This window comes from Morone saxatilis, unplaced genomic scaffold (assembly GCF_004916995.1).
Source record: "Morone saxatilis isolate NCDOM2014 unplaced genomic scaffold, NCSU_SB_2.0 Contig14, whole genome shotgun sequence".
NCBI lineage: Eukaryota > Metazoa > Chordata > Actinopteri > Moronidae > Morone > Morone saxatilis.
In genome coordinates, this window is record NW_023339696.1 from 3,101,373 (window position 1) to 3,117,738 (window position 16,366).

Sequence of the window (16,366 nt, forward strand, 5' to 3'; positions counted from 1 at the left end):
GAGAGGGAGAGGTGTGGCTTTGTCTCGGCTGAAGCTTCAGTGTGTTTTCATACATGAATGACTGAGCTCCAGTGTGTGTGAGAGAGTATATGTGCCAAGGGTGCTTGTGTTCAGGCTTTCAGCACACTGAGCCTTTAAGCTTCAGGAGTACACTGGATTTTGGTCCTACCTCCACGATAAAGGATATGTTTATTTGGATGACACACTCACACATTTACACACACACAATGGTGTGACTGGTGGCTTGGGGCTGGAGAGAAGACACGTGGCATGTGCACTTGATTGGTAAGGTGTGTGTGTTTTGAGAGATTTCTTGGTTTTAGAATGATATAATCCTATAAGTAAAACTAAACCTTTCTGCGATTGAACTGCTAAAGCTCTGGTACACTCATGCTCCACCCACACAGGTGTTTCCACTTAGTTTGTCTAATTAGACTTCTTCTTAGGACTTGATCGTGATTGATTGACACCTCCCTCACTCTGCTGTTAGCTATGTTGCACCTGTTGGGGTGGGGCAGCTTCCACATTCATCATTCTTATTGGCACACACAGTGTGGTGTTGGTCTTTGTGGAGGGGGAAGTTGGGTGGAGTTTCATCAGAAGCTGTGTGTCCTAACAAAAAGAATTCCACCTGTCCCAGGTAGGCAGAATGAGCAGCATTATAATTGGGTGGTGAATGCCCTGCAGGCTGATGGCAAAGTTGGTTCCCTAGAGAAAGATGTTAGCTCCTCAGTTAAGCATTTGCAATCCAAACTAACATTCATCAGCTTCTACACAGTCAGTGTTGACCGTATTGCCTCGGGTTGTTGTAAAGCATGTGGTCTGACGCTGTTGGATTCCTTTGGCATGTTATTTTAGCAGTTCTGAGTGTGCCTACGCTGCTTGTGAAATCGCCACAATCCACAATTCTGTGGACTTAATTTACTCTATATTTCACCTGCTTCAGATGAGTTTCAGTCTAAAGTCAGCATTAGAGCACACATCCCTGGCTTTCAACTTATTTTAAATTCCTCATTTACTATTCTCTTTGTCATGGATCGAAATCTCCTCTTCATCTCAGACAAAAACATGTGTATAATTGATGAATGAAATCTACGCAGCACTCCCTCAGAGACCATACCATGTATGTGTGTCTGTCTATACAAAAAAAACCACACAAACCAAAGTGTTAAGTAAAAACATGGAGGAAATTTCATGTTTTGTCATTGCAGATAAAAGTGTGTGTGTGTGTGTGTGTGTGTGTGTGAGAGAGAGTGAGAGAGTGAGTGAGAGACAGGGTGTAGCCAGACAGTCACATGCATAATAAATTACACAGATCTGGGGCATGCTACATCCCACCAAACCAACCCAGAAGGCCATCTCCAGGTCAAATGCTAGAAGTCGACTGTAGTATCACAAGTGTCTGCCAGTCGAATTAATTCTATTCAAGATGTATGTAATGGAAGGTCAAAGGATACACAACTACAGTCAACTATAGGCAACACCTGAAAAGCACAACGCAGATTTCGCTCTGTCATTACCTTAGCTAAGGTTTACGTGTTGACTAAACTCCACTGCAGTGTCCTCCGGAGCTGTGGTTTAAACTGTACCAGTGGTTTAGTCTAAAGTTGTGTGCTTGAATCTGTGTCTCAGGTGAGTGTTTGCTGCAGACACAGTTAATGATTGTCCAAACTGAAGAGAAACCTGAACTGTTGACTTACATGGGACAGTATATTCTATTCTAAAATGAAATATTGTGTATTAGTCTGGAGTATGTTCACAGAACGGACCAGGTACCTTAAAGTTAAACTACAACTCAAAATGTGTCTTTGTGTTGAATGATGCACACAATACCCTGTACACAAAACAGCACTGAATGTACAAAATATGTTGCTGTTTTCACTTCACTATTTTTTGTTTTAATTGTGTTTGTAGAACGGCGAGGCCAAGCTGGGCCCTCCCATCATCATGTGTACGCGGTCTTACCCAGAATGCAGTGCATATGGTGAGGGTTGTGGTGCTGATGGGGAGTGTGACATGGACAGCAGCGCTGAAAACGGCAACAGCTCGGACTTTCTGGACCCAACACGGCAAAACAGGTCAATCACAGCAAAATCTGAATATCAGGTTGGGCCCTCTAGTTAGCTAACATGTTGCTAACATTAGCTTTCAGATGTAACTAGCAAGCTAACATAGATGTAGATTGCTACATAGCAAAACACTAGTCAGCTAACTAACTTACTGGAGCACAGAGCAGAAATGGGTGGGATTTAGGAAGGGCCCATTAGTGACACTATGAGTGACAGGAGTGATAAGATGAAAATTGTGTGTGTAACTGTATCACTTGTTCCCCAAAAGCAAATGAAAATGACAAATGTAAGAGAGGAGGTTACTACAGTGTGGTTATTTGATTATTGAAGCTCTCAGGGGATGCTTCTTCTTCCTTTATTTAATTAACCTTCCTTCCACTACTTCCTGCTATGCAACCCTAGACACCTGATTGGCTCCGCATCTGCGTCCGTCATCTCCGGAGAGGAGCAGTTTGAGGACTACGGTGAGGGGGAGGATGTGGATTTCACTCCCAGCAGTCCTTGCCCCGAAGATGACACCCGAACAAATGGCTTCTCAGACCTGGGCTCCTCCCTTCCCTCCAGGTTGGTGGTCGGGCTACAAGCACACACCCTGAATCACACACTCGCATATCTCGAAGCACATTTTTCATTTTCAACAGGAGTATCACTGTTTGTTTTCCTGGTAGCTGTTTTTCTTGGCAGACATTTTAACAGACGAATCTAAACAATTTGTGGATGGTAGGAAGGAACAATGCAAAAACACCAAAGGCTTTGTTATTACAAAGTAAGCCAAGTGTCGGCTGTGAAAGAGCCAATGGATGCCTCAGTTGAATTGTGCCATTGCCACTGGCAAATGGTTTGAGCATCGCAGAATGAATTGCAGTGCAAGCTCATTATAGTTTGTTGTTATTTGGCTGGCCAAACAATTACCAAAAAAGAATCAAACGATCTTCCTGAATCAGCATAGCCCCAGGCTGTGGTAACACATTTGTTGTCCCAACAAACTGCATTTAGTGTCTAATATTTGTATCATATTTATGTGTATTTCAGTTACATATTGATGTATTCTTTGTAACTGCAGTGCTGGGCAGACTCCTCAGAAGATGCGGCAGCTGTACAACAGTGAGCTGCTGGACATCTACTGTTCTCAGTGCTGCAAGAAAGTGAATCTACTCAATGACCTGGAGGCTCGACTTCGAAACCTCAAGGCCAACAGGTATAGCGTGCACACACACACACACACACACACCACACACACCACACACACACACACACACACAACACAACACACACACACACACCATGGAGACAGGAGTATAAACACGAAGGATGAGTGGAACCAAACAGTGGTAGATGACGGGGAGAGGGTAGAGAAGATCTAATACCCCAGTATAACAATGCTCACATACACATAAGCCTTCCACCCAAATCCCACCCTCCTATTCATTCTTGGCACCAGACACTGCACCCACATCAAAGGGCGAGCCTGAGCTGTCGCTATAGCAACCGTATCCCAATGTGGTGGGGTGGCTGGTTGCAAGTTTCTGTGTGTGAGATGCAATGCAGCAACAATGACCAAAAAAATCCACGGCAGAGGAATGAGTGCCCGTGGTACTGAGTCAAACAGCTTAACTTGAAATGATTTGGTCTGTTTAAAAATGTGGTTGTTTTTATTTTGACCAGAGATGGCATAAGTGATTGTGTGCTAGCAATAGCAAGAACAACATAGTTGAAGTTGAAGTAATTGTAGTAGGATTAGTACTGTCATTAGGTTTTTAAAAACCTAATAAAAAGTTGTGTTACAGTGTGTTTGTGTGTGTGTGTGTGACTCAGTTTCTCTCTTGTTTCAGCCCTAATAGAAAGATTTCCAGCACAGCATTTGGACGGTGAGTGACCTGACCTTCCTACTAATGAGCCTTTTTAAATGAAAATACTGCAGTCAATCTTCATTTGCATAGAAAGAGGGGGGCTGGCCAATCAATTGTAACAGATCACAATGATGGGTTCAGCATTTAGCGGGGTGATGAATGAGTCCTGTAATGGAAGAGCAGTTTCAGACGCTGGCACATTCTCTGTATGATCGTCATAATGTGGAATGGGTAATGAGTGCTCTGTGTGTGTGTGTGTGTGTGTGTCCTCTCCTCCCTGCAGTCAGCTGTTCCAGGCCAACCACAGTGTGTTTGGGTCCAGTCAGGGCAGCAGCACAGAGGATCTGTTCACAGACAGCATCGACTCCTGCGACCTCGACATCACAGAGAAAGTACAAACGCACAAAAATGCGCACAGTCATTGTACATTTTGTATGAAAGTCACTTAAAGTTGTTAGCCCAGTTATTAGGGTCTGTTTGTTTCAAATCCAAATCCACTCCTATCATGTTTACCTGCCAAGTATTAGCAATGGAAGTAGTGGGTATGGTGCCTCCAAACCGCTTGAATTCCTGGGATGAACAGACTCAACGATCCCGCTGGTCAATACTGTTCATCTTGAAGAATGTTTGAGCTGTAACAAAGTAAAAACTTAAAATTAGGTAAATTGCATGTTTTCTGGGTAATTATTTTAGTAAGGGAGGACTATATAAACGCATTAAATAAGTTAATTACAGATTTCTTTTTATAGGGTGTCTGTTGTTTTCCCCTTTTTTTTAATCTAGCTCTGCACAGACAGACAATAACTGATGACCTTGTCTCCTCAGGCTTTGAGAGGAAATGCTGACATGCTGCACAACACACGTACTGTCATGTTAAAGCCTGTGGCAGGAGACTAGTTGACAGCTAACTGAACCTCTTGACCTTGTGCTCATTGAGCTGCAGCTCCCTGATTTCCTGTTAAGAGGAGTCGACAGTTTATGTAATAATGATAAAAGGGCTCGGACATTAGGAATGTCTACGATGCAAAAGTATGCAAAACAGAGGGTGTTAATTTCCTCCTGAGGCCTCCTGCTTGTGTGGTAGGATGAGTTAAAAGCTGGTTGTCTCCCTCAGGTCAGTTATCTGGAGAAGAAGGTGACGGAGCTGGAAAGCGACAGTCTGGCCAACAGTGACCTCAAGTCTAAACTCAAACAGGAAAACACACAACTTGTACACAGGTAGGAAACACATTAACCCAATCCTTTTTTATTTAATTGTTTTACATCACATGTTGCTCTGTAGGTCTTTATAACACTTCATTTCTAAATGTATTGCCACCATGTTAAACATTGCATGCCTTCACTGCGTGTAATGCTGTTTTTCTCACACTGTCTTTGTCTGCGCCCCAGGGTGCATGAGCTGGAGGAGCAGGTGAAGGATGCAGAGGCGAAGGCAGACCAGAGTCTGGAGGAGGAGGCGAAGAAGCACCGTGAGGCTTACAGCAAGATGGAGCGGGAGAGAAACCTAGAGATAGACCTGCTCTGTAACAGGTAAACTCCTCAACAATACTGTATGAAGTGTAGTTTCCACTATGATCCAAACCCTGGTGCTGGTGTTGGTTCTGACTCTATACATAGCTTATGGAAATAAGGCTGTTCTAGGCTGGTTAGTTAAGTTAAACTGTCCAAACTGCACACTACTGCCACTCAATGAAAAGGCATACAATGCTTAGCCTTCCTCCTAAAAGTCCTTTGTGTTCTTATTTATTTGTCATGTTTGTTTTTCATGACTTTTACTTTGACAGGGCCCAGCAACAAATTCCTTCCTTCCTTGTTCTGTGGTGGATGCTAATGTTGTAGTGGCAATTTAGACAACCAGTTTTCTTCTCAACACTTAAACATGCTAGCTAAATGGTTTGCTGAGTTGACAGTGGAAAAAAGAGAATAGTTAGTAAAGCTTTAACTATGCTAGGTTACTGTTAATGCTTCTTTTAGTGTTATTTTGATGAGAGCATTACAGCTGCAGCTCCATAAAGACGCTGCTACAGTAAATAAAAGCTGAAACCAGCATCATTACAGGCTGCCATACTGATCCAGGACCACTGTTGATCATTTATTCAGTAAAACTGAATTGTGACATGCATTTTAGTTCTGATCCGGTTCCTGTTCACACTGACTTTTTACAAACAGACATGAAGTCATACAGACTGACAGGTAACTCGCTGATTGGACAGTTTTAGTAATTGTCATCCTGCATCATCAAGGACCTATGTGTCCAGATCAAATTCTGGTGACAGAAGGTTACGCAGCACTTTGATGCTTTTGATGAGTATATTTATGTTCTTTGGTGTCACAGAGAGCTGACGAAGAAATAACTGAGTAGAAGCAATATTAGACATGTTATGAATAATGACTAACGAGTAGAGACGGGATGAAAAGGAGGCATCTTGTGCAGAATGATTCAGGGCTCATTACTGTGGGGTTGCTGTCACACGCTTTTTACTGGACTGAAAGAACTGACAGATTACACACACACACACACACACACACACATACAGATACAAGTACACAGATTAGGATAAAAGCACAGCAGTTTTAACAGCTTTGACCTATTAATCATGGAAAGTACCTGTGCTGACGTGCATACATGTTACAAAACAACACAATTTGAGCAGCAGATGGATTTCTTAGTTGTTTAGCTTTTGAAATCATGCTAAAATCACATGCTATCTGATATCATAAAACCCTGTGGCATGTATGTTGCTTTCACTCCACAAATGACCCTCCGCCTGGAAGGACGGAGACCACCCTTTTCAAACAGTCCTTATTAGGGTTTGATTGACAGCTTTCACACCAGCCAAAACTAACCTCACTGACCGTGCAAACGCATCAGGGTCTGTTTTAACAGAGCCAAGCAGGTTAGGTGTGAATGCAGCCTTAAAGTACTGTAGGTGTTTTAGTTTGTGGGATACAGTGCTGAAGCTGTGTGTGCATACACAGGGTGCAGCAGTTAGAAGAAGAGAATGGAGAGATGAAGTCAAATGTGTGCAGACTCAAGTCTCAGACTGAGAAACTGGACCAGGTGAGTGTGATTTTTACTTAAAGGATAATTCAGTGTTTTACAACATGGGTTGTATTTGTATTTTTTTCTCTTTTTTTTTTTTCTTTTAGTTTTGGCCATCATTCTTATAACTAATAACATTTTTACCTTTTAATTTGCGGAGATCTGAGAATTGATGCAAAAATCGATCGGACTTAAATTGTAATAAACCAGAATTATTTTTGACCTCAGTTTGGTTGTTTCCCTCTTTCTTCTGCAGGAGAAGCAGAGGATGACAGACAAACTGGAGGACACCAGTCTGAGACTGAAAGATGAGATGGACCTCTACAGGAAGATAATGGACAAGCTCTGGCATAACCGCCATGAGTTTCAGAAGGAAAAGGAGGCCATGCAGGAGGTGAGATACTCTAAATAACTGAAAGGTTACATGGGAAAAGAAGTTCATCTGATCCAAGCTTTTCTCTGCAGTTGATTGATGATCTCCGCCGGGAGCTGGAGTATCTGCAGTGCTTTAAGCTGGAGATGGAGCATCCAGGAAAGGGCAAGGGTCTGTCTGAGTACAACGCCAGGACCAGAGAGATCGAGATGGAACATGAAGTCAAAAGACTGAAACAGGTTTACACACTCATCCCTGTTCTTCTGTCCTTCCTCTTCTCTACATTACATCAAAGAACATATTGAGATGCGTCTGACAATATATTGTCAAGAACGTTACTGGCTTATCATAGATCCATCAGTATCTGTATATGTCGAGCAGTAAATTGTAAGAAATTGCAGTACAGAAAAGCCAATGTTTGAGCTAATTTAAAAACAGTGTTGCTATTACATACTGTTGTTGTTGTTGTTGTTGTTGTTGTTGTTGTTGTTAATTATTAGTAATTAATGCACTAAATAACTAATTAAGTCCAGAGCCTGCGAGGAGGACATGTGGCCAGTTTGCCAGTAATGTATAAGTCCTACAAACCAATAATCATATATGTTGTCAGACCAATTCACACTGCAGTTGTTGTGTAAACCAATACTGCATATTTGCCAGATTATTGATACTGCAGTAGATTGAAAGGAAACATGATATGATTTACATTTGATTGCAATATTTTGCTATGTGGTAGTGATAGCGAGCTATCACAAGTTCCTCGATTTCTAGGTGTGAGTCAAGGTTGATAATCTCAGTAACCATGACTCTCACATTCACTTGTATTGACTTATTGTAGCAGCACAGTTAGAATGGTGACAATGATAATTCCCTTCATCTCAGTGTATGCTGGTAATCAAACACGACTGCTTCCAGTGTGCTCCATCATGCACTTCGTCGGCTGAGACGATTCAACTGAAGCTGCTCATTTTGACCCGACAATCAAGTCTAGTGTAGCACTCAGCTGCCTTTTTAAACTACTGAGTTCCAGTTTAGCTGAAACCAGAGAGCCACCCTCCCAGTTTGTCCCCCAGAGAGCACTGACACTTTACTGTTTATTTTTCAACTGTAAAATCCTTCCCTGCTTGACAGCAGTTGTGATTCATTTTGTAAAAAGAACAAAAAAGCACTTCTCCTCACAGTGTCCTACACATTACGGATGTCTGTTGCGCATCCCTGATTAATGATTTAATCAAAATAACACTTGCCCTTTTTATTAGATTAAATTAATTAACACACCCTGGGCAGCCTTCAGTCTTGTCATCACTGTTGCCAGGCAACACTGCAGCACATAACCCCTATAAAATCCTAAGTGCTGGTTGGTGTATTTCATTACCTTTCGACAGAGCCAGGCCAGCTGTTTCCCTCTGTTTCCAGTCTTTATGCTAAGCTAAGCTAACCAGCTGCTTTTACTGTAAAGAGTATTTCCCAAACTTCCCAACCGTTTTCATCCAGAACCCCCTCTGAAAGAAACTGTTGTCTTTCTGTCTTCAGGAGAACCATAAGCTGCGGGATCAGAACGATGACCTGAACGCTCAGATTCTCAGTCTGAGTTTGTACGAGGCTAAGAACCTGTTTGCCTGTCAGACCAAGGCTCAGTGCCTGGCTGCTGAGATTGACAACGCATCCAGGGATGAGGTTAGTCTGCTGCTGGTGGACGGGTGCACCGCTGACATTTGATATGACTGTTTTTTTAATGCATTTCTCACTCTCTGTCTCTCTCAGCTGGTCGACGCTTTGAAGGAGCAGGAGGAGATCAACCTGCGTCTGAGGCAGTACATGGACAAAATCATTCTGGCCATTCTCGACCATAACCCCTCCATCCTGGAGATCAAGAGTTAAACATCACGCACACGCACATCCTTGTAGTACTGTAGTTGTGGGGATATTCCATTACCTGACTATTCGCTTGTATCTTAAAGTTATAATCCTTAATATTTCAGTCCTGGTTGATTTGGTGATGCCTGTGGTTACTGTGGCAACAGCAAGTTCAGCTGTAGGGCACCTACACAACAGGTCCCAGAACTCTGGGGGCAGCAGACACTCTTTGAGCAGCCATTTAGTCAGAAACGCAAGAGAAGAGCGGGCGGTGTATCTGTTTACAGTGCATCCAAACAAACTGAAATGTTCCATCATGCCATGAACTGCCATCTAATTCTTGCTAAATATGGTGCAAGTAGTTACTCCTCCATAATATTTACAACTGACTTGCTGTCAGACAAAGCAAAAGACTACCCCGTGTTGTTCTGGAGACACATTTTTGATGAATGACCAGGGCTAGCGCTACCCTCTGTTTTCTGTCTTCACAGTGAAAGCTGTTCCAAGTTTTGCTTTTAATTTGAACGAGCAACATTAGGAAATGTTGGGTTAGCATTAGCAGTAACTTAATACAGCTGTGATTATGGCATTAGAGTTAACAATAAACAGTGAGCTTAATTTACAAACAGTAACACTGGATTACAGGCCGCATCGTTTTGTGAATTCCTTGTGCATGTGAAGGCAATTTGAATCAAGCACTGGAATGGCGGACTCCGCCACTAACGGCATAGACTACTATATAGAGAATGTAAATACATTTAGCTATCGCTGAAATCCAGACCATAAATACAATCAAAAACTGGGTTTGATTTTATACGAATCTTAAGGATTATAACTTTAAACTGGCGCCTAAATTATGAATGTCCTAAATGTTGTCACTGCTTATGACTTGAAACTGTTGCTCACACATACACAAATGTATATCTACACCACCACAGCAGACGATCTTCATAACCACTAGAACCAAACACTTCTTGATGAGGCAATCTGCCAGTCACTGTACGACTACTGTGCCATGTTTAATCTATCCACCAGTGATTTATAATTGTATATTTGAAACTACTGAAATGTGGGGAGTGAAAAATATTTGGGAATATACAAAAAAGTATTTTGATGTTCACTTTTTTCCTTGTAGACACAGTACTAATTGCTCAATACAGAGCTCTACAATGATTGATTATAACTGGGCTGTTGCTCATTGGAGGTCCAGACTAAAACATGCTACATTTAAGAAGTGTAGGACATAAAACCACTAGTGATTTAAAGGGCCATTCCAGTGTTATGCACGTTCTCTACAAACCATTCTCCAAAGCAGTCATAAATACATGTTTAGAATTTTGAATGTGTTTTTTACCTTAAGGCAACTGTTAGTTTTCTTCATTTCATAGTGGTATGAAAATCTATTTTTAGGGACATCATGTTTTTCTATTGATGTGAGTCAAAATATTGTGTGGCATTCCTGAGTAGATTCATCGAACCAATCTGCCAGTATAAAAGCTGATTTTCATACTGTATGGCAATGAATGGAAACCAGTGGAAGCATCAAAGGAGGAGGAACACTTAAATGAACAGTTCAAAAATGATATTCTGAAACAGAAGATTTGTAAACTGGTCTAAAGTAAAAGTTTTTTTGTAGTACAACATGCATAAACACTGATATGGGCCTTTTAGGTGACAAGTTCTTTTTAGCTTTGAACCCTTTAATTTGGCTGTATCAACACAGCTAAATGTCTACATAATTAGTATGTTAATGTCAGTAACTGTCCTTTTAAGGGACAATTCAGTGGTGTTAAAAACCTTTGGATGGCTTTCTGAAGACAACTCATGATAAAGGTATTTACAGGTGCCAAGAGCCAATATTATGTGCCAAATCTTAACATTTCACTGTTTTCATGCACAAGTAAAGTTGAAGGGCATCAAACTGAGGTGGATGCCACTATGAAATGTCAACAACTAGATCACTGCAAAAGTTAAGCTGTGGCCAGTTTTTCTCCCCTGACAGTTTAGTTTACCGTCTTCATGTCAGCGGAGTTCTCAGCTATATAGGAAATTCCTCTCATGTCATTATGATTTTGTCGTTCACAAATCCTTTTAAAGGTACTTAAATATGATTTTGACCACTAGTAGTGCTATGGAGCAATGTTTTGTTTGTACTCTACATTCACAGAAGCATTTACAGAAGGAGGATGTAAGATTTATATCCCGCTGTTGGTTTCACACTATTACGCCGATCAAGGGAACAATGCCTTTGTGACTGCAAGCTAGCAAACATGGACGTAAACAGTGCAGGACTTAAAACATGACTCATTTAATTAGCTTTACAATGGTTTTATGGGGAAGAAACTGCTCTCAAGGTTTGTGAGACTGGAGGGATCCACACAGTGTTTTGGTGAGTAACACTAAACAGGACTTTGTTTACAAGAAAATATTACAAGTCACCTTAAGTACAGTTGTTCATCCACTGTTGCTTAGCCTATTACAAACAGACATGTTTTTTTGATGTATGAATTATGATTATTTTGAAATAGTTTTTAGAAAAATAGAAATACTGTATTACACTTTGCAGGGTTCTAAAAAAGTACCTGCCTGTATGAGCAACTTTCTGATTTATTCTACCTGTGTTGTAAATTAGTCTCACTTCAAATAAGTGTCACAGTGAGGAGCAGTATTGAGCCGCTATAATGAGCACTACATTAAGTTACAAAGGAAAGTTTTGCTCCATTGCACAAATTGTTCACCTAGTGATTTTTTTCATAGTTCATTTGCTTGTTCTCTCACGGGTTTTGTGCATTTGCATACGAGGTATCAAAAATATTATTCAAGCAGTCCAGCTATGATTTTGTCCATTGTTGCCGTTGTAAGTGAGATTTTTCTTATTGACATTTTTACTTTGTTGCATCATTTGTGATTTCACACATTGTAAATGTTGTACAGAATCAAGTTACTATTTATGTGCAAGTTATTCCACTTATTAAAACAGTCTCTTTGAGAGTTTTGACACAAAATAAAAAAAATCTGTGTTGTAGATTGTAATATGAACTCAATAATGTATAACACACTTTAAAGGTGTCATAGCCAAAGTATTTACCTGGAATAATATTAAACATGATGAGAAAATATAGTTTGTCACAACTCACATATTCAGTTTGAGTTCTTTTACTTGTGTATTGCACATGGAATTATGGGCGACCATGTTATACAAACTAGATGTGTAAATAAAATCCATTTGCTTTGGCATGACAAAGTCGGCCCTGGTTGTTTATTGTCAACAGGATTCAGTGAAAAAAATACCTCCGTAAATTAAACTGTGACGTTCCTGCATTTCTTTACTATTGAACATGACAGCAGATCATGGTTATCTAGTGCTTTCATTTTTCAGTAGTACTGGGTCTAAAATTCATGGCCAGAATAATCTGCAGTATAGACTTTTTTTGAAAGCAGCTATTTTGACATGGAATAGTAGGGTTAATACAAAAAACACCTAAATCTCTATCTATATCTATATCTATATGTAACTCAGGGAACCGGTGCAGTTAATCCCAAGACATTGCATAATAAGCCTCACACGGTATTCATGTGCAAGCGTAACTGATAACCTGTGTTTTTTTACTGAAATTATTAGAGCAGGAAGGGGGACAAAATATGAGTTTGGTGTTTTATTTAAAAAAATTAAATGTGTACATTTATTTACAGTGATTTTAGGAAGTGTTGGAGCCAGGAAGGCAAAATATTTTAAGTACATGAAAAGTGTTGGAGTATCCAAAGCTGTTTGGTGACAGCAGAAGAAGAATAACATGCACTTTATCAGTTCAGTTACAACAATTGAATGTTAGCATTAACAGCTAGCTAGCTAACAACTGGTCATACATTTATACAAATGGATGGATGGATCACATTTATGAGCTATGAATAAGACAAAGACCAATCACTGTGTAAAGAGGGCATGCTTGTTGGATTGTAAGTACCAGAAAGTTACACAACTCCCCCTGTCAGTGTTTTCTTCTACCTCATGCTATATCTGACACAGTGAAACTGATGATTCTGATGACTTTAACTCAATCCCAAATGCAGGATAGAGGGGTTCAGTGAATGTGCAGTGGAAGGTGTGGAGGTGGCTCAGTGTGTCAGAGGAGACCCTGTAGAAGGACAGAATGCCAGCAGGCCAGTCCAGATACACTGCTACTCTACCAGCGTCAAAGGAGGAGTGGATAGGTATGATTACTCTCCTGTTTTTGTGACAAGCAGAGTACTTATTATCACAGCGTAACAGACTCCAGGACTTGTCATTCTGTCCGATCCAGCAGTCGTCATCCTGCCCTTTTCTTCTGATTCCTTTGTATGCCACTCCAATATTAACCCATCCTTTCCACTCCACCTCCCAGTAACAGCGCCCAGTTAAACCTTCGCTACACAGAACCTGCTTCCAGTGGTGAAATCGCTCTGGATGGTCAGGGTACGGCAGCTTTTCCAACACCTCTGTCACCTTTCTGTTGTCCTTGGACAGAAAGAGATTACTGTTTACTGTGTTTGGGTCCAGTGTGAGTTCGCAGGCATCTGATGCGGAGAATAAGACAACAAAACATAATTTTAAACCTACAGTTCTAATACATTTATGTATTAAGTTTGACAAACACATTTACGTTAATTATATCAGCCAGCATCTTTGCAACAAATACTGGAATGGTGCTTTGTCATTATGAATCAAGGTAGGTAAAGACACACTTACACTTCCTCTGACCTGACTTCAACCTCTTCACTCCACCATGTTCCATACTTGGGATGAGAAATACAAGTCAAATAAGTATATTCTCTTTTATAAATATCACATTTGTCATGCATCACATATATTCACAAACATACGTTAAAAACATTGCTTCCTTTAACCACAACTCTATCGCAACTAGGTGAAGGAGCATGTAGTTGTAATGAGCATTGTCCTGTGTATGATTGGTTTGAAAAGATCAGTAAGAAGTAGACTAGGACACATTCCTGGAGCAAAAACTTCCACTTTCACTTTTGCCACACTGCTGTCAGGAAGTATTCAGCTCTCTTTGGGGTAAGTGTGGTGTTAAAGAAGGCTCCAGCTGTGTGGGGCTTCAATGCTACCCTAAGCAACTGGTTAATGTGAAAGCACATGATTGAGTGTAATGACCACCAACAAGTGGAACCAGAGTGGGGAGTGTTGTTGTATGTGTGCTAGATAAGGATTGGTTCTAAGAAAACCAAGTTCAAACAACATCTTGGGACAAAGGTCCATGATCAATTTTCTTTCATCTAACTTAGAAGAAGACATACTGTAGGTTCTGGATGAGCTGCTGACCAATCCCTGTACTACTAGTGAGTTGTATTAGATGCCAGAAAGGCTGTGGGACAGGTCTTGGTGCAGCAAAGGCCTAATCACAACTAAATTAATTTGCATGTCCTTGCAAAAAAAAGTGGTGCTGAAAGATTGGTGACATAGGCCCTATCCACACGAATACGCGGCCTCACCCAATACGGACCCAAAACGCTGTAGTACAGATGCCAAGCCTGTATGTGGCGCTGTGACGCCGCCACACCAATACACTAAAACCGAAAAAGAAGCCATGGAGCATGCGTATAAAGGTCACGCGCTGTGCACAAGCCTGTAGTCCGCCGTTGTTGTTGTTGTTATGACGCGTCTAGCGGCGGCGGCTGAGGTCAAAGGCTAGAGAGGCGGGGCTAATACGTCATCGTTTCTGAAAAAATCCACATTCACCGTCCAGACGACTCTGGCAATCCGGCGTTTTAGGATTTTCCCCCACTCTGGGACCCGTTCTCAAAAAATCCCGTTTTCACACCTCGAAAACGCTGTATCCGTCTGGACGCGAGGCCGATACGATAAAGTATTTATACGGATTCGACAAAAACGTACTCGTGTGGACGGGCCCTTAGTTGCAGCCAGGGTCCAAAATGAACACCCGCCAAGTGCCAAATGTGGGTAAATTTTGGTTTGGCAGAGAGTAAACTCGATATTTGCAACTGAGAAAGTAAGTTTGATTGATACAAGTGGAACTTCACAACAAAAGTTTTAAAAATACAAAGACTCAGTGTTTCCTCTGGTAACTGCACTATATAGTGATGTATCAAGTAGAGAAACTGTTTTTGTGAGCACTAAAACATCTGCGAACACCCAACTAGTATGGAACCTTGTGCACGTCCACTGTCTAACTAGTGATTCCCGTTATTTCAACAAAACTTCTCAGCAAAACTATTACGGTCAGTCAGGCAAGTCACTAATGGCTCTTATCTGACATGACTCGCAAAAACTAGAGACAAGGATTCACCGTTTCTTCCATAATGTCACCAAGTGGGAGTCCCCAGGGCTCCAGTACCAAAAAAAACAGGGTCAGCTGGTAAATATGGTGAAGCTGGTTTTAAAATGTTACCAACACAACTTGGAATTTTGAATTTGAATCTTTTTACATATAATTTTATAGTTGCAAAACTTCATCATGCAATCAGTGAAGCTTTGGTGGCACCAATGGGGGTCAGGACCCCCTGGCTGCCGGCGCTCTAGCTGACATCTCCTTTTGTTCCTCTAAGGGATTGTGTTTGGCCCTGACTTAGTTTCAGCAGGGCTGTATTTGGGTGTGTCAATTGAAATTCAACCTTTAGAAACTAATTAAATTAGGAGCTTTCCCTTATTTGTATAGCTATATTTATAGCTAAATGTATGCTTAGTCACTGTGCAATCTGGACAACTGTATTAGAAGATGGTTCAATTTGACTCTGCCTTCACTGCAGTTAGTGCAAAGACATGATTCAGCAGAGTGATATCTAACTCTGACCTCTCATCGATGACCAGAATTTTTATATTTTCCTCATTTTCTGTCAGATGTATTCAAGAATGTGAAAGGAAGGTGTGGAAGTTGTATTACCATGGCAACAAGCATTGTCATTGGCATTACTCACAACACTGCTGACATTGAAATTTCTGGCCTGCAATATTTTAGTCAGCTGAAAATGTCAACCATATCTCAAGAAACTCTGCAAGAGAAATTTGGATTCAATATATTTTTCATTCCACAGTGGTTACATTGAGTTGCTTCGTCATCTTGGCACTAATTCTGCCACTAAACTATTGCAGTAGGAAAGGGTGCAACAAGATGACATAATAAAATGACTGCCAGTCAAATCTTAGACAGTGTAGAAA

General features: G+C 41.0%; 2 protein-coding genes across 2 annotated transcripts in view; one reads left to right on the plus strand and one right to left on the minus strand.

Moving 5' to 3' along the window:
- The window catches only part of rab11fip4a (RAB11 family interacting protein 4 (class II) a), a 24,139-nt gene extending 11,731 nt beyond the window's left edge, over positions 1–12,408 (plus strand). Inside the window, exons 4-15 of the mRNA XM_035654291.1 lie at positions 1,915–2,078; positions 2,472–2,633; positions 3,133–3,267; positions 3,902–3,937; positions 4,203–4,311; positions 5,034–5,137; positions 5,309–5,449; positions 6,899–6,980; positions 7,219–7,356; positions 7,428–7,574; positions 8,869–9,012; positions 9,100–12,408. Coding sequence (XP_035510184.1) covers positions 1,915–2,078; positions 2,472–2,633; positions 3,133–3,267; positions 3,902–3,937; positions 4,203–4,311; positions 5,034–5,137; positions 5,309–5,449; positions 6,899–6,980; positions 7,219–7,356; positions 7,428–7,574; positions 8,869–9,012; positions 9,100–9,216 — 1,479 coding nt within the window. The 3' untranslated portion in view covers positions 9,217–12,408. The remainder of the gene's footprint in view (positions 1–1,914; positions 2,079–2,471; positions 2,634–3,132; positions 3,268–3,901; positions 3,938–4,202; positions 4,312–5,033; positions 5,138–5,308; positions 5,450–6,898; positions 6,981–7,218; positions 7,357–7,427; positions 7,575–8,868; positions 9,013–9,099) is intronic.
- Positions 12,409–12,848: 440 nt separating this feature from the next.
- Positions 12,849–14,948, minus strand: LOC118323425 (stonustoxin subunit beta-like). The gene is made up of 2 exons (XM_035655390.1): positions 13,919–14,948; positions 12,849–13,746 (listed from the first exon to the last, which is right to left on the minus strand). Exons 1-2 carry the CDS (start codon positions 13,962–13,964, stop codon positions 13,205–13,207), a joined length of 588 nt encoding a protein of 195 aa, XP_035511283.1. The 5' UTR covers positions 13,965–14,948; the 3' UTR covers positions 12,849–13,204.
- Between the last annotated feature and the right edge of the window lie 1,418 nt (positions 14,949–16,366).